General features: G+C 55.3%; 2 protein-coding genes across 11 annotated transcripts in view; one reads left to right on the top strand and one right to left on the bottom strand.

Annotated features, from left to right (window-relative positions):
• The window catches only part of SH3PXD2A (SH3 and PX domains 2A), a 241687-nt gene extending 221630 nt beyond the window's left edge, over positions 1-20057 (top strand). For 7 of the 8 annotated variants that reach the window (XM_004265884.4, XM_033421090.2, XM_033421096.2 and 4 more), the window contains 5 exons: positions 376-493; positions 4091-4428; positions 5549-5598; positions 8262-8381; positions 10516-20057. In XM_004265884.4, the coding sequence (XP_004265932.1) occupies positions 376-493; positions 4091-4428; positions 5549-5598; positions 8262-8381; positions 10516-12489 (2600 nt within the window). In that variant the 3' untranslated portion in view covers positions 12490-20057. The remainder of the gene's footprint in view (positions 1-375; positions 494-4090; positions 4429-5548; positions 5599-8261; positions 8382-10515) is intronic. The other variant, XR_007471233.1, reaches the window with a different exon arrangement.
• Positions 17681-25237, bottom strand: part of NEURL1 (neuralized E3 ubiquitin protein ligase 1) — an 83682-nt gene continuing 76125 nt past the window's right edge. For all 3 annotated transcript variants that reach the window (XM_004265886.3, XM_049696825.1, XM_033421104.2), the window contains 2 exons: positions 24049-24195; positions 17681-23512 (listed from right to left, as the gene is read on the bottom strand). In XM_004265886.3, the coding sequence (XP_004265934.2) occupies positions 23274-23512; positions 24049-24195 (386 nt within the window). In that variant the 3' untranslated portion in view covers positions 17681-23273. The remainder of the gene's footprint in view (positions 23513-24048; positions 24196-25237) is intronic.

Below are 25237 nucleotides of genomic sequence, written 5' to 3'. Positions count from 1 at the left end.
ACTCCCTGACTCGGGCCCCAGGAGGGCCAGGTTCCTCATGGCCCTGCCCTCAGCCCAGGGAGTTTCTGGGACCCTGACGACTCCAGGCCCCGGCAGCCTGTCTGCAGTTATGGGACTGGGAGGCTGGGAGAGCCAGCTCTACGCTGCCTGGGGCTTGCAAGGCCACCTGGGGCCCTGGCCAGCTTTGGCACATGCAGGGCACAGCTGTGAGGCCTGCTCCCTTCTCTTCCCTTTGCTGGAAAAGCCAGAGGTTGATGCAGTACACCTTGGCCACCAACTAAGTGAGGCCAGGCCAGGGGGAGAAGGAGGCTGGACAAAGGACCTGTACCCCGTCCTCAAATAGCTGTGCTTTCTCGCCTCACCCACCACCCACAGAGGAGAAGTATGTCACTGTGCAGCCTTACACCAGCCAAAGCAAGGACGAGATTGGCTTTGAGAAGGGCGTCACCGTGGAGGTGATCCGGAAGAATCTGGAGGGCTGGTGGTACATCAGGTAAGAGCCCCAGCAGAGGAGCAAGGTGCCTCTCTGCCACCCCGGCCCCCAGGCTGGCCCTGGGCAGCAGAGTGGCTGAGGGCACCAGCTGGCAGGTCAATCCTGACAGCAGCTTTGCACCCACGGCCTGGCTTGACGGCTTCAGTACCGCGAGGCTGAGCGGCCGTGACAGAGAGCGCTCCTCTTGCACACACCCTCTTATCCTCACATAAGGCGGAGGCTGAGCCACAGCCAGCGGCGCACAGGGGCCCTGGCTCGGCTCGCAGGCAGTGGTGCAGTCCCTTCCCGTGCAGCCGCCAAGAGGGTCCAGCACATCTGAATTTGGGTTTCCGTGTCCGACCGTGGCTGCTTGGCGTGCTCTGCAGCTCGGGCCGCCTGCAGTGCTGGCGTCCACGGGCCTTGCCGAGGTCCCAGCAGGCGGCCCCTGCTGCCCACAGATGCAGGCTCGGGCCCGGGCTGTTCCGCTCCGCAGGGCTGGCTTCCGTGGTTGACAGAGCTGGGGCGGAAGTCTGGCCTGAGCACAGGCCTAGTTCAGAGGCCTCTTGCTCTGCCCTTCACTCTCCTTGGGCCTAATCACACTTCCCAGCTGAGAAACCCATTCGGGGGTGTGAGTAGGGGAGTGGACAGCTTCCTGATACTCCTGGAAGCAAACTAAACCCTTTGGGTTTCACTCACCTCTCCCCTACCAGGTCCTGCCCCCCAGGCCCCTCTGCCCTGGGGCTCCCAGGCCGGCTAGCACCCCCCGCAAGGAGGGGCTTGTTTCCAGGAAGTGTTCTGGGTCCTTTAGAAGCAGCTCCGCTGTGATGACTTTACCCAGTTTCTCTTCTCTGCCTGTAAGCCGGATGACAGAGAGTCCCTGTCATGGGCTCTGGGGACCGCCTCCCCAGCCCACCACACCTGGGAACCCCAGACCCACTGTGGCTAGGATGCGTGTTCTGAGCTGTCCCCCACCGAGGGCACAGATGGCCGAGGCGGCGGGGGCACTCACAAGACAGTTGCTCAGAACACAGCATGCCGCAAGGTGTTCAGATTGGTCTGTGCTGACGGGTAGGATGAAGGTCGTTGGCCACATGGCATTGAACCTTAGAGTGACCTGCCAGGACATAGCGCCCCTGCCCCCGGCCCTGTGCACACTAGTCAGCGGGCTGAGGTGTCCCTTTCTGTCCCGTTAGGTGGGACAGGACTGTGTGTGCCTGGGCGTGTTTGCCCAAATCCACTACCCCTAGGCTTTGATGTTCTCTAAACAATGGAAACTAGAGCCAAGCCCACAATCCAGCCACCACGAGTCTGCGTGGGAAGGCCAGTGAACACTCTGGCAGGCTGCTAACCTAAACCACTCACCCAGAGGTTTTCTACAAGGCTGCTGGGTGTTTTAGTTTTCTAAAATAACCAATAAAATCACTCTGAGTTGGTTCCATCTAGTCAGCTCTTGTCCCCACGGCCTGGCCATTCAGCCAGTGGGAGCTGCAACCGAGAAAACCCTGCTGAAAAGGTTCCACCTTAAGAAGGCTGCCAGACACCCCCTTAAATATGCCTTTTCCCAGCATCCCAGGCTCTGTGTTGATCCTTACTTCCTGTCTTTCTTCTCCACCCACACCCACCCCACCCCCCGCCAAACACACACACACACACACACACACACACACGCACACGCACGCGTGCGCGCCCTCCCTCTCTCCCCATCCTCCTTTTCCAGTTTGCTTCCCTCTGGAGTCATTCCGTGCTCCAGAGCTGGAAAGCAGATGTGAGCAGAGTTGGACCCAAACACACACAGCCTCTCCTGATTCACTTGCATCTCCCTGCCTGGAATCTAATTTTATCCATGTAACACGGAAGGAGCACATCAGGGTTTAGAATGGGAGCCCTCAGGACAGTGCACAGTCCTGACCATCACTCCCAGGAGACCTCGCGCCCCATCTCCGCACAGGTGCCCCCAGTGGCTGGCAGGTTCCTCATCTTTCTTACAAGATGCAGGGCACCAAGTTCTGGGCCAGATGCTGCCAAAAGCTAGCCGTGTGACCCTCTGCTACTTGCTTTGCTTTTCTGAGCCTTGGTTGTTGGTATATGTAAGATTAGGTATCTTTACTAGTTGCTTCCATCCAACCCTGAAATTCTGTGCTTCTGTCTGCCAGCTCCCTGACTTCCATCCGTTTGTTCACTGATGTCTGCCTTCCAAGCCCCAAAACGGGGATAGACGGCTGAGCTTGGGTCACCTGCCTGCACAGTCATGTGACGTGAACATAGGAAGCCACCTCCTACCTGAACTTTCCAGCAAAGCTCAAACACGTTAGAAACTTGAACTTTCACATTTCCTTTCCTCCTACCTAATGAGCCCCCAAGAACAAGGTCAGATCAGGGAGGCAGGGGGGCCGGGGATTATCAGACATCTGGCATGGAGGAGCCATTCCAGGGAGCCAGATGTGTCCCAGGGAGCAGGCGGGGACATTGCACCCCAGACTGCAGGGCATTGGCCAGGAATTGCTGGACCAGGAAGTAAGTTCTCAGTGGGTTTGGGTAGGAGCTCAACACCATGAGGGAAAAAGGGAAAAACTTGTTTTCAGAAGTCAGCAAATCCCCTGAAATTAAGTCGGCCCGTCATTTGCCTTTTGCTCTGTTTATGGGTTTGGGGTTTTGTTTCGTTTTGTTTTCGTTCTGCCACACCAAAGGCTTTAATGTTACCCAGTCATGTGCTTTATTTAGTCGTTTCATTTATGGTTTCTGCCTTTGGAGTTCCACTTAGAAAGATTTTCTCAGCCCCCAAGATTAAGCAAATATTCACGACTTGCATTTTTAAGTTTGCTATACGGTTGTAAGGCCAGAGTCTCACTTGTTTTTCCTAACTGGATTATCAGTCATCCCCAGATCACTCACTGAATAATCCATCCTGACCCCACTGCTTTGAAAGGTCACCTTTAGTGTTGGTCTGTCAGTGGACTTGTTCTGTGAACTTGATCCGTCTGCTCCTCCTGCAGTGGTGCCGATACTTCTCCCACTTGGTCACTCACTCTTTATACACGTCTTCCTAGTTGGTCTCAATATGTCTATCCTTCTGGATAAATGTTTACAGCTACTCTATCCCAGCATTTTGCAGAAGAGAAAATATTGAGCTCCAGGGTAGGGACTTGTCCGAAGTACCATAGGCCAGAACTCGGGTTTCCTAACTCTCACCTATGCTGCCTCTTCACCTCTCTGATCATACTTCCCTTTCTGACTGGGCATTTAACTCTATACACCTTCTCATTTCTTGTCTCTAGAATTGCCCTCTGCTGTGGTGAGCTTGTAGGCCATTGCAAAGTCTACCTTTTAGGCAACCCCAAATCTGAGGAATCTTCTCATCTCAATGTCCCATGTCTGCCCGACGTTGCAAACAATGAGAGCCCGCACCAAGAGGGATCAGGCAAAGAACTAGGAGACAGAGAGGAAGCAGTGGTGTTCCCGATGTCTTTCCACTGGCCCTCGTTCCGGTTCTCTCCAGAGTAGTGGCTTTGCCAAGTGTCTTACAGAGCGCAGCAGAGAAAGCTCAGCTGGGCAAGGCCCGATGGAGACTGGGGCCTGGAAGGGTGCTCTCATGATGCCATGTCCCACTCCTCCCTGCAGATACCTGGGCAAAGAGGGCTGGGCACCAGCATCCTACCTGAAGAAAGCCAAGGATGACCTGCCAGCACGGAAGAAGAATCTGGCAGGCCCAGTGGAGATCATCGGGAACATCATGGAGATCAGCAACCTGCTGAACAAAAAGGCGTCCGGGGACAAGGAGACCACCCCAGCTGAAGGCGAGGCCCCAGAGGCCCCCATCACCAAGAAGGAGATCAGCCTGCCCATCCTCTGCAATGCTTCCAACGGCAGCGCCCTGGGTGTCCCCGAGAGGACCGTCTCCAAGCTGGCCCAGGGCTCCCCAGCCGTGGCCAGGATTGCCCCTCAGAGGGCCCAGATCAGTAAGAACCTCGCTGATCCCCGGGTCCTTGCCGCACAGCTCTTTAGAGAAGGGGCGTGAGGTGCAAGGAAAGCCTAAGGGGGGGGCGGGGTGTGTGCAGGATCCCCATATTATTCTGTTCCTGAGATGTAGGCTGACCCCTGACCCCAGGCTCGCTTTGCCAGCTTGTCTTATGCTAATCACAAGCATGGACAAGGCAATTCCTTCCACTCCTCCGAGATAAATTGCATGCATACGTAAGCTGGTAGCATCATGAACGGTCACTCTGCAGATAGGTCACCTGGCCTGTGAGATGGGTGCTCACATCTCACATCTCACATGGGTGCTCACATCTCATAGAGTGCAAGGCTGCTCTATGAGTGACAGCCTGTAGATCATCTTGCTGAGCCTTACCCCTTCCTCCCTGTCGTCTTCCTCCAGTTACCGGAAATCTAAGACACTCGGAAGGGTGACTGTACCTCCCTCCACAAGCACTTTTAAGCAGCATCCTTCCGGAATCTCCTCCTTTCGTACAGGAGAAACCCAGCTGCCGGCCCCTCCAGATCTCTAGCATCTCTGGGGCAAGGATGCCTGCGGATTGAGGGTTAAACTGTTCTGTATTATGAGACCAGCTTCTGTTTATGTCCAGCCATTCTTAAAATCTGGAGGAAAGCTGTTTTTTAGTTTGGTTCTGAGCTTACATTAGCTTTATGCCTGAAACCTTCTGAGCAGTCAGTCGGGAGCTGTTTTGGGGGTACTTCCTCTTGCCTAGCACTGTGCTAGCTTCCAAGGATTTGGTAGTGAGCAAAAAACAGACACGGTCTCTTCTCCTAAATTTGGAAATCTGATAAAGCTATCTACCCTTTCCCCTGAAAAAAGCCCCTCTGTCTGTACATTTTGAAATTGTGCACATCATTTTAGGGGGTTCACGGATCCCCTTGAAACACAGCTAAGGAAGCTTAAAGATCTCTCACTTCCACTGAAGAAGCCCAGCTCTCGTGCCTGTGGTGACCGAGAGCATGGGTTCCTCATAAATGTGGGAAAAGAGCGGGAACTTCCCAGCATCAGGAGATCACACCCAGGGAAGGGAGGGAAGGCACTGTGTCTGGCTGCGATTTCTGAAGCCCTGTTTCTTCTTCTAGGCTCCCCGAACCTCAGGACAAGGCCTCCACCTCGCAGAGAGTCCAGCTTGGTATGTGTGCTCAGTTTCTTCTCTCTTTCTCATTCCCTTTCCTGGGTGCCCCGTAGCAGCTCCCAGTAATTGGCTGTCTCAGTGCAGAGTCTGTTGGTCCAGGGCTTCCCCAGGGCCATGCTGGAGCTTCCAGCTTTGTGGGGCTGGAGGCAGGGAGGGAAGCCTGGGGAACCCAGCCTTCCTGGGGCCTAGCTGGACAGTTTTTAATCGAAAACACACTGCACTCTAAAGCTAAATAAATCCATCCCAGCCACGGCACTGGCAGACATAAACATTTAGACTGGCTGGCGAGAGTGTCCAGCCAGGGCATTGCCAGGGGCGGGAAATAGGGCTGCTGTCCATGTGAGCCTGGAAGACTTTCAGCTTTGCCTTCCTTGCCCGGGAGTGCCCAGTGGATGCCAGAACCTGGGAGGGCGCAGGGCAGACCAGTGAGCATCTTCTCCGGGGAGGAGGGTGGTAAATGGCAGGGACTTGTTTATGCTGAAGCTCAAAGAGGCTCAGTGCTGCTGGGGTCTGTGGCGCCTGTAGGTGAGGTTTCCTGGCATCCAGACCGCCACGGAGGTGGATGTGCACTCAGGGTGCTGGGGCTTTGGGTGAGAGGTGGCAGACCGAGAGCCCTAGAACCAAGAACTGTCATCTGGGGCAGTGGGATGCAATGCAAAGAATGGGGCTTCAGGCCTGCCAGGCATGGATTCATACTCCGTTTCTGACACTGAGAAACAGCAAGCCCCTGGCCAGGTTGCTTACCCTCCAGAGGCCTCAGTTTCCTTATTTATAAGAGGGGGACAGTGCCAGCCATCTCCTAGGGCTGTTGTAAGGATGGGATGAGATGGTGTATGCAGAGGGCTGGCCATCGACTTTCCACTTCCTCTGTCAGCTCTCTGTGCACTATGTGTGGACAAGGATTCTGCAGTCACATCTGGGCTTAGCCGCAAGATTTACTGTGGTCAGTGACATCCGCCCCAGGGGGGTGGACAGCGGCCGTCACTGGAAGAGTTGGCCTTCCCTAAACAGGATTTTTGAAGATTTGGCCCCTGGAGATGGGACCGTCCTGGCCCTGGCCGTCAGCCCCACTGGAGTTTGCTATCTTGTCTCTCCTCCCATTTTACACAACTGAACGAGTTCTCCCCTCCCCTCATCTCTCTCAGCCCCAGCTAATTATTTTCAGGCAGACTTGATTTTGGCAAGAATGGGGTAATTCTTTCCACACCTGCCAAAAGCAGGGCTTGCTAGGGCAGAGCTGCTCTTTCCGGCTAGGTCCGTCCGACTCCCACCTGGCCGCGGGGGTCCAGGCAGGGCCGGGACCTGGGCCACCTCTGTGCGCATGCACGGCTGCAGAGCCAGCCACCAGGGCAGGGAAAGTTGACCTGGTCCCTCAAAACCAGCCTCCCCCGCACCCTTCACTCACTCTGACCTGAGGCAGCTCAGCTGTGACTGGCAGGATTAGAACATGCTGAGCCTTGAAGGACGAGGCAGGGTAAGAGGAATAGGATGGCGTTTCAGGAAGAGCGTTCGGCTTCAGCTTATGTTTATAGAGCTTTTCCTGTGCCGCTGGCTGGACCAGAAGTTATGTTCATTATCTCATGGCCCTGTTATTAGTTCCATTTTACAGATGAGGAAACTGAGGCTCAGAGAGAGCAAGGGCCTTGCCCAGGGTCACGCAACTGGTGAATTGCTGAGCTGGGACTGGAGCCCACATGCGTCCACCTGCAGGCAGAGACCTTTTGAGGTCTTCCTGCTACACTGTAGCTGCTTCCCCCCCCACCCCTAGCCTCCCAAACACGTGTACCTTTTTTATAAGATTGTTTTATTTTAACTCCTTTGTTTGATACCAGGCCATATTGGGAGTGATGGGGAGGCGCCAAGGCCATGTTGGCTGGAGTAGAGACTGGCTGAAGCTGGAATGTCCTCTCCACGAGGGCAAGGGGGTTGTCCTGTCCCTTTGGTTCACTCTTGCATGCCTGGTGCCTTGGACCAGAGTCTGGCACCCAGTAGACACACAACAAACATTTGTCAAGTGAATGAATGAGGCTCACAGCTCACGGGCTGTGGCCGTATTCTACATTTGCTTGCATGTCAGGCTTAGTTATCGACACGCCAGCATCTAGGAAGCATTTAGGCTGCCCAGTGCGTTCTACCCAACCCCAGAGCAAAGGATCCTGAGTGTATTCCGTGCTTGCCTAACCATTTGGCATCATCACGATGACAGACCAAGGGGTTTTCTGACCAACCCCACACCCCCTCACACCCACCCCACCTCTGCAGTCAGGTGTCACCCCGGTGGCCCTTCACCTGAGACTCAAGGACATGGCTCTCCTCTCCCAGGGGGCAGTGTGCACGGGCTTTGTTACAACAATTTCTCCGCTTTTTGACTTTCGTTTTGGGACCTAGCTGTTGAGGCTTCTGAAAACTGGATTCCAAAGATGTAAGGGTGGAAATTTACTTAGATGATCATTTTCATAGCTCAGACAAGCCTCAAGCGAATCCTAGGTATTCTTAGAGAGCCTGGTCAGGAGAGTGGTCTCTTGGTGAGCCACCCTGAGACTCAGGTGATCGATACATCCTCAGGTCAGCTGCTCTCCACCGGGTGTAGCCGCCACACTCACCTCAGTTACAGTTCTGATCAGGTGAGCCTCGCTGACTTGAGTCCTTCTCTGCCTCAGGGGTTCCAGCTGCCTAAGCCGCCAGAGCCCCCTTCTGTTGAGGTGGAGTACTACACCATTGCCGAATTCCAGTCGTGCATTTCTGATGGGATCAGTTTTCGAGGCGGACAGAAGGCAGAGGTGAGCCTTGGGCCATGGGGCTGAGGGTTATAATTCATGATGGTCAGATACCCCCCGTGTTTCCCATTTATGTCTTGCTGGCGACATTCCTGAGGGGCGAGCAGGAAAGGTGCAGAAACAGAACCCACAGGGATTAGAATTTGCCTAAAGCCAGTAAGTGCCACAGCCAGGACTAGAACCCACGGCTCCTGTCTCCACCCAGCTGCCGTCACAGCAGCGTTTCCCAAAGCATATTATAGGAGCTCGTGATGGGGACACTTTGAAACAAAGGGCCTCTGGGGTTGAGTTTGGAGGACAGTGAGTTAAACAAAACCCAACCAGCTTTGTTGTTTTAATTGCAGAACTTCTCAGAGCCTAGATATGGGGGTGTCACTGTGTGTCTCTAAGAGGGGACTGGAATAGGCAGTATCACCTAGATTCCTCTCCCAGGAGCTCCTGGGGGCCAGGGTTCCACAAGACCCATATTAGGAAGTGCTGCTGTTGGGAGAATGTTGTCCAGGCAGCCGGAGTAAGGCACTGAGGACCCGCTCTGGCCACGTCCACACCACAGGCACCTCTGACATTCGATGCAGTCCCTTCTCCCCCAGGTTCTGATGATTTCTCTCTGCAAGTGGGTAGCAGACCCTCTCCTGCTCCCTCCCAGCCGGTCTCCTAGCATTTATGAAACCCCACTTTGTGGCCAGCGCTGAACGTGGCACTCCAGGGGCCAGAGAAGATCTGTGACTCAGATCTTTCTCTTGAGTGGCTCTGTGTAGTAATGGAGTTAAGTCCAATTAATACCTGTAAAACCATCAGAAGAGTAACTGGGCAGTTTCTGCCCATTGAAGAGGTGATACCCCCAATGTGAATGTTTTAAACCACATGCCTGGAACTTAGAACTAAATTTCTAAGAGAAATCATTCTCCCAGTGGTGCTTATGCTTCCAGAAGAGCCTATGAAGCTCATAATGTAAGAGAACTGACATACCTAGGATCTACCCACGTCTGCATTTTGAGTATGGAGTGGGCAGAGTGAAGGACGGAATATAGCACCCAAGGCAGGGCGGGGGCTGCAGAGGGCTGGCCTCAGGCAGACCTTGCCTTTGGTGGTCTCTATCCTCCCTTCCTTCCTTGCCCCTCTTCCCCCAGTGCCGGTGCTTTCAAGCTTCCCTTCCCCTCCCTGGGACCTCCTCCTCCAGCAGTGTTCCACAATTCAAAATTACAGTTGTTCCTCGGGGTCCGTGGCGCGTTGGTTCCATGACCCCCAGTGGACACCCAAATCCTGGGATGCTCAAGGCCCTTACATAAAATCGTAGTGCAGTTGGCCCTCCACATCCAGGGATGCGGAACCTGCGCACATGGAAGGACAACTGCCTCTTCCATTCGTATTCCCTGATCCAAACGGACCTCAGTACAGCCAGCAACCACACTCCTGGGCTTTCTCCAGTCTCAAATAGCAGTTAAGAAAGAAGCTCCTTGAACGAGTTTATACTAACAGGGAAATGACTGAGAGGCCCTAGCCTTCCCCCAGGAAGCCGTTCAACTCAAAGAAATCTCCTCAGCTGGTAGGATTTCAGTGGGATTCCACATGTAGTGAAATGACCATGAGCAATGGGGAAACCAGGGAGGTCCGGCCTCAGCCTTACCTCCAGGTTCCACTCACCTGCACCCTCCTATTCTCTTCTGCCCTGAGAGACCCTTTCCAGTGTCACCGAGGGAGGGCCTAGCAGTATGGGAGTGAGAGGATGGAAGTGGTGGAATGGCAGTCTTTTGTACGTATGGGTCCGTGGTGAGCGGGGTTTTGTAGGGACTGGGAACAGTGCATCTTCCAAGTGTAGTAGCTCAGCGGGAGGAGAAGTGAGGGTCTGGAGAGGAGGCCAGCTCGACCAGGGTGTTGGAGGAGACTTGGAAGAGCAGGAGAGGGGGTCTTGGAGAGTAGGAGCCCCCCCATCCAGGAGACGATAGAGACCTGGGTTTGAATGCCAGCCCATCACTTCCTACGTTGGGTCCTGGGCCACTTACTCAGTGGCTCAGTTCACTCATCTGGGAAATGGAGATAATGTCTCCTAGAGCCAAAGTGGGAAGCTCCCACCCTGGCACATGGTAGGGCCCCAGCGATCCTCCCAGCTCACTGGCCCGTCTGCCCCTTCCCCCAGGTCATCGACAAGAACTCGGGTGGCTGGTGGTACGTGCAGATCGGTGAGAAGGAGGGCTGGGCCCCCGCGTCGTACATCGATAAGCGCAGGAAGCCCAACCTGAGCCGCCGCACGAGCACTCTGACGCGGCCCAAGGTGCCCCCACCGGCACCGCCCAGCAAGCCCAAGGAGGCCGAGGAGGGTCTGGCGGGTGCTGGCGAGAGCCAGGACTCCCCGCTGAGGCTCAGATACGAGGAGCCCGAGTATGACATCCCTGCCTTTGGCTTCGACTCAGAGCCAGAGCTGAGTGAGGAGCCCGCAGAGGACGGCGGCTCGGGGGACAGGCGGCCCGGCCAGCCCCACAAGCCCTCGCCCGCCTTCTCGCTGCAGCGCGCCCGCTTCAAGGTGGGCGGATCTGCAGAGGACGTGGCCCTGGAGGAGGAGACCATCTATGAGAACGAGGGCTTCCGGGCATGTGCAGAGGACGCCCTGTCGGCCAGGCGCTCCTCCCGGGACAGCGACTCCCCAGGCGGCTCCCCGCTGTCCCTTGCCAGGAAAAACTCCCCCAGATCGGGCTCCCCCAAATCGTCGTCGCTCTTGAAGCTCAAGGCAGAGAAGAACGCCCAGGCGGAACTGGGGAAGAACCACTCCTCGGCCTCCTTTTCCTCGTCCATCACCATCAACACCACCTGCTCTTCCTCTTCCTCCTCTTCCTCCTCGTCCTTGTCCAAGAACAGTGAGGACCTGAAGCGCCGTTCTGCCTCGGACGCAGGCATCCGCGGCGCTCCCAAGGTCGGAGCGAGGAAGGATGCTGACCCGAAGACTGGGCTGACCTCCTGTGCCCGGGCCAAGCCATCAGTTCGGCCCAAGCCGTTCCTGAACCGCACAGAGTCCCAGAGTCAGGAGAAGATGGACATCAGCACTTTACGGCGCCAGCTGAGGCCCACTGGCCAGCTCCGGGGTGGCCTCAAGGGCTCCAAGAGCGAGGATTCGGAGCTGCCCCCCCAGACGGCCTTCGAGGGTCCCGGTGAGGGGTCCAGGAGAGGCTCGGCCGACCTCATCACCCTCCCTGCCGCCACGCCCCCGTGTCCCACCAAGAAGGGGTGGGAAGGGCAGGCCACCTCCTACACGACATGTAGTGCCTACCAAAAGGTCCAGGACTCGGAGATCAGCTTCCCGGCAGGCGTGGAGGTGCAGGTGCTTGAGAAGCTGGAAAGTGGCTGGTGGTACGTGAGGTTTGGGGAGCTGGAGGGCTGGGCCCCCTCCCACTATCTGGTGCTCGGTGAGAACGAGCAATTCGACCCCCCTGGCAAAGAGCTGGACACAGTGGCCACCAAGAGCAAGCAGAACGAGGGCAAGTCAGACAGCCTGGAAAAGATCGAGAAGCGGGTCCAAGCGCTGAACACCGTCAACCAGAGCAAAAGGGCCACGCCGCCCATCCCCTCCAAGCCTCCCGGCGGCTTCGTCAAGACCTCGGGCGCCGGGGCGGTGAAGATGAGGAATGGCGTGCGGCAGGTGGCCGTGAGGCCCCAGTCGGTGTTCGTGTCCCCACCGCCCAAGGACAGCAACCTGTCCTGTGCCCTGAGGAGGAATGAGTCGCTGACGGCCACCGACGGCCTCCGAGGCGTCCGCCGGAACTCCTCCTTCAGCACTGCCCGCTCGGCAGCCGCAGAAGCCAAGGGCCGCCTGGTCGAACGGGCCGCCAGCCAGGGCTCGGACCCTCCTCTGCTGCCCACTCAGCGCAACGGCATCCCGGTGTCCCCTGTGCGCCCCAAGCCCATTGAGAAGTCCCAGTTCATCCACAACAACCTCAAAGATGTGTACGTCTCGATCGCAGACTACGAGGGGGATGAGGAGACGGCGGGCTTCCAGGAGGGCGTGTCCATGGAGGTCCTCGAGAGGAACCCCAACGGCTGGTGGTACTGCCAGATTCTGGACGGGGTGAAGCCCTTCAAAGGCTGGGTGCCCTCCAACTACTTGGAGAAAAAGAACTAACGAGGAGTGGTGGGGGGCCTAAGTCCTTGCAGCCTCAGTATGAGTGAGCTGTGAGAGAAGACAAAAGGGAAAGGGAAAATGGGAGGGGGTGGGGAGGACAACGTTAAACCTGCAGAATGTGGGACCTCGAAGATACTCCCCTCCAGGCTGTCCCCCAGCTGGAAGGTAGGGTCTGGTGGGGGCCCACATTGAGCAGGGAGTGGAAGGGGCAGGGGTGTCCTGGGCCTGGGACCGGAGGCAAGAAAGCTGAGCCTCACACGTGCACCTTGGGGACTCTGCTGATGGACTCGGCACCATTTGGGACAGGCCATGTAGGAAACCCCAATTTGTGCCTTGGCTGCAAATCTGGAAAAGGTGTGGTTGTGCGGGCCTCCTGTGCCCTGCCCCTGCCTAGCCTGGCTTCCGTTGCTGGCATCTTGTACCCCGGAAGTAGCCCTTGTATCATCCTAATCTATGTTTGTGAGTTACGCTGGTTTCCCAGGAATCTCTGCCGCCTGCCATGGGTGGGTGTGGTAGGAGATACCACTGGCCCTGGGGCTGGGAGGCATCTCCTGTGAGCTCAGGCTGTCCCTGGGCCAGGCCACTGTTTCTTGTTAGTTGAAGAAAAAGCAGTTCCCCAGCTGCCAGCAAGGACCACCGTTCTTAGCCGTCACTGCTGCTGGCCTTGAGAAGAGAGGCTGCCCTGCCTGGGGCACCCCCGTGGAGGACCACCAGCTCCAGTGTTCACAGAGAGGGCAGGTAGAGCCGTCAGTCTTTTCACAGTCTGCACAGACTTTATTTTGGATATTTCTGGGTGGGCAGTTCTTTGCAAGTTTTGGGAGAGGTGTATTGCTTTGGACCTTCTATGTCAGGCCTTGGGTTTTGGTCTTACTTTAGGAGTTGTTTGGGGACCCAAGGGCGGTCAGCCTCACGGGACGGGATGGGTAGTGGATGGACTTTCTATCATACTCTTGTGGGGAGGTGGTTTGGTTTGTGTTTTGCATTCTTCCCTCCACAAGCCAAAGTCGCTTCATTTGGTTTCCACTGTGTGGACAGTACCGGTGCTTGCCAGAGGGATCTCGGGCTGGAGGAGCCCTGGTCCCAGCCGTGGCAAAGCAGAGACGCTGCTCTCCTGGTTCTTGTGCAACCTCAGCAGGGCAGAACCCTCAGCAGGGAGGCGGGTGGTGTTCAGGAGAGGGGCAGCGAACGTTCCCCTGCCTGGGCAGGGCCCGAAGCCTTATGTGAAGGCTGTGGAGCAGCAGCCATCGCCCTCACCCTGGGCCCAGGGGAACCTGCTGGGCGGACACCACCAGGCACCCCCTGGCCTGCAAGCAATATCGCAGGTGCCCGAGGAGGCGAAGATCCCTGGGCCAGGAGCCAACCTGGTCTTTCCGAGGGGCAGTGCCCCTGCAAAGAGAGAAGGGAGAGAATGACGTCCCTGTCAACTCTGGGTGGTGTCTTTCAGTCGACACTTCAGAGGCCAAACTGGCTTCCCCAAGGACTCACTCTTCACTGGGAGTGGATTTCCACACGTGCCTTTGATTGTGGACAGATCAGGCTTCACAGCCCCCGACTCAGCTGCCAGATCCTGGACTAAGGAGGAAAGGCCCTCCCTCCGCCCACACTCCCCCCGCCCCCCAGGCAGCGTATGATGCCTGAAGAACAGCGGGGGACCCGCGCCTCGTGCCCTCAGCCCCCAGCCGCCCTGCCCTCCTCCTTCGCCGTACACTGACGCCTGGCAGCTCTAGCAAACTGCTCCCGTTCTATGTTGAAAAGGCCGTGGTGAGATTTTGCTTCCTTTTGTTTGTTTAAAATTAAAATTAGTTACTATTTTCTTCTGCTGGACAGTATTAAATAGAGCAGGATGTTGAGTTATCTGCTAGATTGCAGTACTAATGGTAGTGTTGTAGTGTCTTCATATTAATATTATTTGGACTTATTTGAACAATAATGATAAAGAAGTGGTTCATTATTTTTTAATTAATGCACTTTAATACGGTGGAATGGAAAGAAACCCAGAGAGCAAAGTGCATTACTTAAAGATGCAGTATATACTTTTCTCATTTTTAAGCAGCACATATTTATTAAAAGAAAAAAAAGTAATTTATGATTATTTAAAATAAAATTTAAAAGTAGAGTGATTGTCGGGTTAAAGGACCTTCCACGTAGCTATCTTCCAGGGGGATGGCCCCAGCGGCCTCACTCCTCAATGTCTGCACTGAGCCAGTTCAATCAGTAACACGCCAGCCAGGCCAGGAAGGAGTGCAGGACGCATCTGCTAAGCACAGAGCATCTCAGTCGGACTGGACCACAGTGCTCCCCAGAGCCTATCTTTCCCTGCCCTTCCTCACTGCACTGCCTTGTGGGACTCTCCACCACCCACAAGGCAGATGTTCTCCCAGCCCCCCAAGGACCCTCTCTCCTTAATCCCCAGTGCCCTTAAGTGAGTCATTGTAAGTGACCTTCAGGGTCACTCCATCCCATACCCTCTTGTTACTGCAGCCCAAAGACAGGAATTAGCTTTCCCCAAATCACATAGCTAGTTAACGGCAGACCTCCCCACTGCATCCACCCCTGCACTCCTCCCCAGCCCCGCTAGAGTTTATAGTGTGGTCATCATGTTTACAATGTGACATCCAGCCCCGAGGATGGCTGGGGGTTGCTCAGGCATCCAGGAAAAGTAGAGAATGCTGCCACCTGGTGACAGCATGTAGCTTTGGGCAGTGAACAGGGATTGCCATGCCCCGTCTTCGCCCCTTGCCCCTCACCATCACCCCCTTACAGCACAGCACAAACCCTGCAAACCCAAAGAGAATATTAATACTTGAAGCAAGAAGGGTGCATGCCAGTCCCTCTCAGACATGGCCAGGGGATGCCAGGCCTTGTGCCCCTGGACTCCTAGCCCTGCCCAGGGCAAGAGGGCTTTTCCCTAGAGCTACTGAGCTGCTTTGTGACGTTGGAGGGTACTTCTGGCAGCAGGTAGAGGAGGGAGGGGTCTGTGGCTCTGACCCATCTGGAGGAAAACCAGATCGGACTTTAAAAGGTTTAAAAAAAAAAAAAATCTCAGCAGTGTCCAAACCTAGTTTTCCATTAGTTGCGATTGAAAATGTGAAATGACGTTGTATTGCTGTATACTGCAACTTTAATCAAAATGAGCCCTTCTGAGGTCATTATTGAGGTTTATATAATGCCCGAAGATGCATCATTTGGTGCTTTTCCTTTCAGTTTAAAGACTTTTTTTCTTTTATTACAAGGGAAAAAGATGTCTTCATCTCTCTCCCACTTTGTAACAGGGGCCTGGCTGGGCTCCCTGGCCCCATCATGCTGTTCCCACTAGGCCAAGGGACCCCGAGGGTGGCAAGAGGGAGCTGGAGGGGGCAGCCTGAACAGCAGGTGTGCCATCTGCCCCAGCTGTGGCTGGGCCCTCTGGCCAGCCTTCAGCCCGTTCACCCCCAGCCTAGCCCCACAGGGTCCTCTCTCTTCCTCCTCCATGCTCCATCTTGACGAAGGCATTATATAGAATCGTTTTAATCACTTTCAGATGTTAGAGCAGCGTATTTTACTGGCATTTATATCCATTGCTTTCCTCAGCAAGGCATGTTACTATTATCATCTAAGGAAAAAAGACAAGGGAATTTCGGTCAAGCATTATTTTCATATTACTAGTATTTGCAGAATAGGTGTAGAACTATTTAAGTTTAGACCTTGGTTTGGTAGTTTGTTTTGTTTTTATGGAAAAAAAGATAAAGTAACCCCTACTTTTCCTGTTTTTGTATTTAACTAATATATTATTTCTTTAAGGTTACTCACTTCCCCTACCCGCTCCAAATACTTTGCATTCTCAATCGAAAATGAAAACAATCTGAGAGACAGGAAAAGTGCAATATTATCAAGAGGGATGCCAGGGCTTGTTGGGATGGTGGCGGGAGAGCCAGCAACCCCGTCTCTCGCTAGGGGAGGTGGGGCTCCTGGAAGAAGTCGTAGCTGTGGAGCCTATAGATGACCTGGGTATTGATTTTTTTTACCCCTCCTCCCCTTCCCCCTTCCCTGGCAAGATGGCAGGGGTCCCCGCCAGAGGGCATCCCCTTCTGCTGGGTGTTGTCCGCCCAGAAGAGAGGGATTCAGGGAAGTGGCATGGGGCACTTGGCCTCCCCGGGGCCCCAGCCCCAGGCACAGAGCAAGGGCCTCCAGGAACCGTTCCTTGTTTTCATTTCCGTTGTTTTTCAGCCAGCTGCTCAGAAAGACGTGTCCCCAAAATAACCCTTGGCAGCCCTCTCACGCCAATCTCTTGATGTTTGGGCCATGATCCTTTCGATGTATGTTTGAGTCTTTCTAAAACTACGTAACCTCAAGTTCAGTTTATGGGCAGGAACCCTCGATGTAATCAAACCCTTCTGGAGGGATGTGGGTGCCTTGAGCCCAGCGTTCCCCAGTGACGCACCGATTCCCACAAGCCTGCAGCTGGGCCTGGTGCTGAGCCAGGGCCACCCGTTCATCTCAATGACTTCAGCCCGAGCAAGGCGCGAGCCCTGCCTCTGCTCAACACCCCGACAGTCCCCAGAAGGGCCTGGAGAAGCGTCGGAGGAGCCTGCTGAGGTCCCTGCAGACAGAACTTCCCACGACAGGTACCAAGCCGCCGCCTCCTACCTGGGTGCCAGTAGAGAGGGGACAGGACGGGAAGTCTCTGGGTCCAAAGCTCTGCCCCTCAAGGCGACAGGGACATCCTTGCGGGCTCATCCCCTCCACCTCCAGTACTGTACGCTTGCTGCTCCATCCCGTTCGGTGAATTTCTGTACAAATAGGAACCTGGCGCCCAGAGTGGGACCGCGCCCCCGTGTGGGGGTGGCTCTCCTTGGAGTGTATACGTCTATAGGTCCAATCTTCAAGAATCCCGATGCAGAGCTCTCTGGAAAGAGAACCATCCACAGTGCTAAAGAATTAAGATTCCCTCACTTTTTTGAGGGCTGTGTGTTGTTGAGGTAGAGAGAGTGTGTGTGTGTGTGTGTGTGTGCATTCGAGTGCGTTATGTGAGAGTGTTGGTCATTTCCCACTTGAACTAAAGAACATGGGGTTAGAGGAAAAACATACTGGGCAAGCTGTCTCCATTGAACAAGTCCTTGGCATTGGGCAGGCCCCAAAGGACTCACAGCTTCTGGCAGCAAGCGTATGTGTTATTCACACGTGTAATTCTGGCTGGAGAGTGCAATGTGTCTTTTTTTTTTTTTGGTAATTATTTTATTAAGTATTTAGTTGGAAACTTCACACTGGCATTAACAGATCTAGCAGAAGCAGCCTAGGCCATCGTCCCGGGCTCCAAAATGAAGATGTGGAAAGGTGCCGCCACTGGGTGTGGAAGTGCCGAGGCGGTCAGATGGGGCTGCCACCCGCAGTGTCTCTAGTAGGCTGACTCCCAGCCTTTGCCATGCATATCGCCACTGTGGGAATCCCCATGTCAGGAGAGCAGCTGGCCCTCAGTTCTTATATTGCTGAGGGTGGATCAGGCTGGTCGGGGCGAGAAATTGGTCACCGTGAGCTCAGTGGACCTACCCGTGCGGGTACGTCAGCACCCCGGGTCTAGACTGCAGGCCTGACTGAACGCTTCATGGGAATCATGTGGAGGGCTCCCCCTTGACATTACTGAGCTTTTTGTCTAAATCATGATCTCTGGTTGGGGCAGCCCCTGGTTCTCAAGCTCTGTGATCAGAGCCAGTGACACAACAGGGTCAGTGACCTATAGCTGCACTTCAGGAAGAAGAGCCCCACTGATAATAGCATCCCTCCTGTTTTGTCCTGTGCACCTGGGTCCTCAGGCCAGAAGTTGGGCACACTGGTGCTTATAGACTGGGTAGAGGACTCTGTCTTCCTGGGCCTTGGTCCCAAGCTGCCTATAATGTTGGTTTTACCATGCCATCCCCCTTCCCGGAGCCTATCTTTTTAACCTTGAGTTTGCACTTGACCTTGACAATCAGCCCCCTCTCCCATTCCAGAACTTAGTGGCCTTAGAGAATGGGTCCCTACGATGAAGGTCCCTCCTTTGTTCCCATTTCCATCCTAGCTAATGGGCTGGACCTCAGGAGGCAAGAGAGGAAGGAAGAATTGTCGTTTTAAAGCAAAAGTATGGATCGAGCACGTTGGAGGTGAGTGAGAGGCACGTCGGCAAGATGAGTGTGCGCGTGTTTGGGGTGGCTGGGGTTTACCGCCCCTTCCCCAAGAAGGAGGCTTCCAGAAGAGGAGGTCTGCTAGGCAGAAAGGGAAGAGTATGAGAAGGTTGAGAGAGGGTTTGGAGTCTGGAGTTTTGTCTTTATTAGAAAGGAGGAGGAAGTCTGTTCTGAGTGTTTCAGGAAGAAGACAGCAGGTAGGGAGGGAGTTTAGTGACTCAACGCCCAAGGGTCCAGCCAGAACAGGTTGGGACAGCCCCAAGATTTGGCTGTTAGAAGAAGCTGGCCTCAGGAAACAGCTACTTGCTGGGCCACAAGCTGGGTCCCCAGCGGGTTCTTAATGGTCATTGATTTACTTAGTGGAAAGCGGGAAGTTGCCAGCAACAAACCAGTCTTCGAGTTTGAGGCCCTGGCTCCGAACATTCATCCATCTCTCCGTTTCCAGGCTGGGTTTCCCCGCCTCCCTTTGTCCAATCCAGAGCTAGCCTCTCAAATTGCTTGAATCAGAGACCAGTGACCATAATGGGTCATGTAGTTGGGACCCACCACCCCCAAACTGGAACCTTGGGGTCCAGACACCATCAAGCATATCTGGGAAGAAGACAACTTCGTTTGCTCTTCTGTTGACACCAGTTCTTCTTAAGTATCTCTAATGACGCCTGTGGTGGTTCAGTTTGCTGAGCCTGCCTCAGTGGTGTGACTCAGAAGATGGAGTGCAGTGCACTCATCATGTTTAGTGGCCTGTGACCAAGGCATACTGCTCTTTAGCATTTCAGAGAAAGAAGGGTAAACAGAGCCACGGTTCTTGAATCTACAGCTTGTTCTCTGCAACAGGTTTTCTTTAAATCCAGGACACAGGATGGCAAAAGGGTTTCAGGGAGGTCTGCATGAAGGGGACTTCTGAACAAGGCAGGTGTTAGTGGCAGGTTCGTGAAGCGTGGGTTTGTGCACTGCATGGTTGCATGTGAACTGCTGGATGCCTCTGGGGCACTCCTCACGGTGTCCACTCAACCCCTCCCAGCTCCTAGTGGGGTCTGTGGGGTCTGAAGGAGGTTGTTCCCTCTTCCCCCTCAGCAGAGAAATTTAAGGGCAGTGACTCCAGTGCTGTCAATCTGAGTGCTAAAAAATTTCCAGGCTCAATGGTGGTGCTAAACTCTCTCCATGTTTCTAATATTTTTAATAGTGGGTTTTGTTTTTTTTTTTGAATTGTTCTCATCACAAAAATGCAGCGTCCTCGGGGAAGGGACCCAGCCCCTTGACCTGCCGCTTTCCAGGTGTCTTTTATCATTTTGATGGGATTCTTTGGTCTGCAGAAAATACTCTGTCTTGGCATGCTTCTAGACTGTAAGATTTGGGTTGTTTTGTATTTTGTTTATGTTTACATGCATCTTGTATTTCCCTGAAAACTAAATAAAGTTTTTGCCTTTTTAACTGAACAGAATCACCTCCTGATTCTCCCTGCCACAAGGAAACATATCCAGCTGAGTGGCAAAAGCCACATCACCCCAAATGAAACATGACCTGCAGGGTCCAGGCCCTCTGAGGACACTGGAGGGGTGGGGGGACAGGTAAGTTCCCACTGTTGCCGGTGAGAAGCGTGCTCAAGCCCCTCCACCCCTCCCCCACCTTTGGGAGGCTTTCTGGGCAGTGGCCAAGGCTTTTAGAGAGGGATACAGATCTTGGGGCCGAAGAGCCACATTCAGTGGGCCTACATGGCCCCTCAGCTTAGAGCCCCTGACCCTCCCCTACTTTTGCTGGACTCCAGTAAGCAGGGCTGGGCAGTCCTGGTGTGGGGAGTAGCCCATGGCTGTTCAAGGCCAAGCAGAGGCTGGGCAGCTAGAGCATCCTCCCAGGAGAGAGGAAGGCAAGCATCCCATGTCCCTCTGAGGCCCAGCCTGCCAAATGAGTTCAACTCCCACATTGTGCCCAGACCCCGTCCAGCGCTCCAGCTTCTACTGCCACCCAGAGGTACTCAGCCCATCTAGAAAGTTTTTCCGAGGGTCCCTGACCGAGGCCTCCCTTTTCAGCCCAGCTGTGCCACTCATTTGGCATAGGCCTCCTCACCGACCAGTGGGAGCAGCAGCGGAGCTTCCAGGTCTGGGCTTCGGGTGAGAGCCGGGCAGGCCCTGTTCTGGGGAGCTCAGCACAGTGCCTGCCGCCCTTTAGCCCCTAGGTGGCGCTGCCCCTCCACAAAGGTTGCACTCCAGATTTAGACCCGGCTCAGCCTCGGGAGTGCCACGGACCCAGGGACCTGAGGCCACCGAGGGGCAGTAGCGTCTCCCTTTCAGCTTACAGTGGGGCTCGCCTGGCATTCTGCTTGGATAGCCCCTGCTATCCAAGCCCCAGGTCACGCTCCAGCCGCCTCCCCCTCCCCTGCTCTCTCCAGGGAGTCTTTCCCGATCGTTGACTCCCCTCCTGCACACCCACCTGCCCGCCTGCCCTCCATCCCCAGCCCTCCAGACTGCACGGCACAGCCCTCAGGCTGGTACGAAATCACCTTTATTCACAATCAGTCACGGTGACCCAGGTTCACAGAGGAGGCAGCAGCTACCCCCAGGCTAGCAGAAACAACAGGACGGTGGCTTCCTCTCCCTGGCGCGCAGGCTGTACAGCCCCTGCATGTAAGAACTCTCCTTGTCTGAGAGGGGACCCCCTGACTGGGTGGGGCCACACCAGCCCCACCTCGCCCCCCCTCCCACAGAAGGGGTCTACAGGGTCAGTGGGGAGGGGAGACCCATGGTAGGACTGTGGCTTCCCGGCCAGGCAGGTGCAGACAGGGCCCGCCTGGCATCCTGACCCCCTCCCTGTGGTGTCCCACCACCCCACCCCATAGCAGCCCCCACCAGAGAACCCCCGAGAGTCACAAGGAAAGTCCCTCCCGACCCCAACCATCACTTTATCGAGGTGCCAGCTGAGGCTCAGAGAGGCTGTGACCTGGTCGGGGCCACACAACTGGTCAGTGGCCAGGTCCAGAATCCCGCGCTCTGCCAGCCATACGGCAAAGCAGTCTCCGACAGGCGTAAAAAACTACCTGAGGGGGCCGAGGGCTGGGAGGCTCGGGGGCAACTAGGCCAGGACTCTGAGAGCTGGCCCCAGCCATGGCCTATCAGGACAGGGCGTGCAGGGCTGAGATGACTATAACCTAAGAGCAGCTGCGGGGGGGACTCCCTCACCCCAGCATCAGGACTAAGAACCTAGAGGTTCTCCTCTTTCCTGGCACCAGAGAGCCTAAGAACAGGCTCCCTACCCCTACAATGATGAGGCCAGCTGGCCTTCCCTCCCTCAGCTTGCCCAGAACTTTTTATGTCCTTATGGAGGAGGGAACTCCTGGGCCTCGTGATGTATAATGAGCCAATTATGATGACCCTGCTCCAGCCCAAGAAGAAGGGCATTTTGTGGCTCTGGGGTGATCCCCTAGTCCCAGGGCACTGCAGAGGCTCTGCTGCCCTCTCTGTAAAAGGGATACAATTTGTCAGAAGGCCTCCCACTTCAGCCCCTTTGGAGTTCTACTTCATGGTAAGCAGAGCTGGCTAGGGACTTCTGGGCTGCAGTCTGGGGAAGATTTTGAGTGATGACTACCTCTGCTGACCCCTCTAACCAGGCACCCCGCCCACCAGGACAGCATTTCTAGGGGTCTGGGGGATGGGAATTCAGTCCCGCCCCCCTGCCAAATAACCCCTACAAACCCAATAAATAAATAAGTTAAAATACGGAAAAAGCCTGTTCTTACTCCAGGGAGCCCCCTACTCCCAACCCAGGGCCCTGCCCTCTCCTGGGGATGCTACAGCCTCTATGAGTACCAGCCCGGCCCAGAATAGCACTGAAATGGGGGAGGAGAGGTCACAGAGGGTAGCTGCAAACCTGTTCTTCAGAGACCCCTGACAGAAGACAGACTCTCCAGCCCACACCAAGACAGGCTCTGACCAGAAAGGGGCCCTCCACATCTCAACCAGGCCAGGGGGCTAGGGACCCAGAGCCTGGAGGCTTCTGTAGCCTGTCTGTCCACCCACCCAGGGGGAGGGGGAGACGGACATGGCATGGAGGCTGCAGCCTGCCCAGGATGAGAGGTATCCACTGGCCTTCTTACCCCTGGCTTCCAGGCCCAAGGGGCAAGGAAGAAAGGAAGGAGAAGGTAGGTGTAGGTCAGAGAGTAAGGCAGCAGCTCAGGAGCTGCCGGCCTAGGGCTGCTGTTGCACAGGTTGTGCACTGCTCAAGGGCAGTTGGCTGAGGGAGAAAACAGAGGCTGAAGTCCAAGTCCACACTCCACTAGCCAAGCCACATGTCTGGGCTCAGGGCCACATCTGCCCAGAGGAAGGGACACACTTTCTAATTCTCACAAAGGTGCCACACAGGCTAGAAGGACCTCCTGGGAATCTACCCCGGATGGGGAAGGATCAGGAGAAGCTGAGACCCCAGTTTAGCCCCTCGGCGTGCAGGGAAGAGCAGGCGGTTTGCTTCTGCCCCCACCTCCCTGCCTGATACCCCTTCCTCCCCCAAACCTTTAGGGGCTGTTTCCCATGTTTAATGAGAAGGGAAAAGAATTTCCAAAATGAGGAAGAAGAGAAGGGGCCCTGTTGACTTGCCCCTCAGGTAGAGCTGGGCCGGGGTCTGCGGAGGTGGGCGTGAGGGGTAGGGCACCACGACGGGCTAGGAGCTGCGGTAGGTCTTGATGATGTCCTTGATGGGGCGGCGGCAGATGGGGCAGCAGGCGTGTAGAGCCTTCTTGAGGCGCAGGCCACAGGCATAGCAGAGGCACATGTGGCCGCATGTGTAGATGACCGTGTCCACCACGTGCTCATAGCAAATGGTGCACTCATCGCTCCACGGGCCCCCGCCTGGAGTCACTGGCGACTCTGGCAGGCTCACAGGTGAGTTGGGGGCCGTCCCTGGGGGCAAGGGGAAAGCAGTCAGGAGGAGACATGGCCCAGTCTGGTCCCAGGTTCATGAAGAGAGCCCCCTGGCCTCTCCCCCTCCATTTATCAGGATCGGCCTGTCTAACCTACCACCCAACTTCCTGGGCACAAGAGAGGAGAGGATACACTCTGGACAGCCCCACTTCTGGCCCCTCAGTGCCCAGACCAGGGGCCAGGGTGTCCATGAGGCATTGAGAGGAGGAGGGAGGGATGGAGGAAGGAAGGGGGCCCAAAACCATTTAAGGAAGGCCCCTCCTGAGTTACCCTTTGGTGTTCTTTGTGCTAAAGAAGTCCTTTGGAGAAAGCTGCCCAGCCGGGGGAAAGGATGGGATACACCCGGAAATTAGCACTCAACCAGGGTTCACTGGGCCCATCTCCAGCTCCTCCAGGGCCCAGTCCTGATACAGAGGCTGCAGGCCTGCCTCAGCCAGGGCAAGGGTGGGGATGGGGTCCTCAGGGTGGGAGGCCTGGCATGGTCACCATGGAACTGGAGGGGTCAGCCTACTTACCGCCAGCAGAGTTCCCCAGAGGTCCAGAGCTGCATGTGCTGAGCAAGGGGTCAGAGAGGCGGATGCCCAGGGCGCTGGGCGAGGTTGGTGTGGAGGCAGGGGAGCAGGAGAGTGACGGGATGCCCCGCTCTGCCAGGATGGTGGAGCCTGCAGAAAGGGTGGGAAAGAGGGAGGGACACACTAGCCACTCAGAGGCCCACTGGGAGAAAGCGCGAATCTCCACCCCTCTATTAGGTTCTCAGGAGAGAAATGGGTGGTACAGCCTGACCACACGGCCCAGCCATAAGGCTCAGGGTGGGACTCCACCGACTGGCTCAGCACCCTGCCCCAGCTCTCTGTTCCCGCCTACAAATTGGAGGGCCACACGCATCATGCTCTGGTGTTACTGCATCTGCCCTCTCCAAACAAGCCCCCTGCCTAGAATCCCACCTCCACCCTTCCCTATGCTTCCCTCACCTTCAAGGTTTCCCATGCCAGAGAACAAAGTCGCCGTCCTCCCACCTAGCATGGCCCTTCAAGCCCTGGCCTCACCATCCTAGTCAGAGCCCCGTGCTATCACCCCCTTTCTCCTCTGCATTGGCACCTTCGAAATACTCCACACCATCTCCCACACTTGATCTGCCCAACCTTCTTTCCTTCCTTTCTTCCCTCACTTTCCTCTTCCCTTCCATCCCTCCCTGCCTCCTCCCTTCATCAAGTCCTTGCTGACAGCCTACCAGGTACCAGACACTGTGTATATATAAAACTGGGAATGAGGCAGACAGAGCCTTTGCCTTCAAAGAGCTAACTGTCCAGGGAGCCTCTTGGGGCTATCCTCAACCCCCTCCTCTGGACAGCCTTGACCCCACCCCCCCGACAACCACATATCTCTATCTAGCACTGACCAGCCACACACGCCATGCATGGAAATAAAAAACCACAGAGGATAGGAAATTATTTGTTCTTTGCCCAGGAACGTAACTTTGTTTCCCTACTTAAACCTTGAGCTTCCTGAAAGCAGGAAGTCTGATTCACCTGTAAGTCTCCCACAGGCCCTAACATAATGCCCTACACATAAATAAGTGCCCAGTGAGATATTTTTTATTACTAGTTATTCATTCTAATTCACTTAATAGTCACTGTTTCTAAGAATATTCATTAGCTGTCCATAGGATTTCTCTTATTATTGTTAACAAATTTCAAGTTAATT

The sequence above is a fragment of the Orcinus orca genome, chromosome 14 (genome assembly GCF_937001465.1).
Source record: "Orcinus orca chromosome 14, mOrcOrc1.1, whole genome shotgun sequence".
In the NCBI taxonomy this organism is placed as follows: domain Eukaryota; kingdom Metazoa; phylum Chordata; class Mammalia; order Artiodactyla; family Delphinidae; genus Orcinus; species Orcinus orca.
Note: the sequence above shows the minus strand (reverse complement) of the source record. Positions and strands in the feature narration are given on the sequence as shown.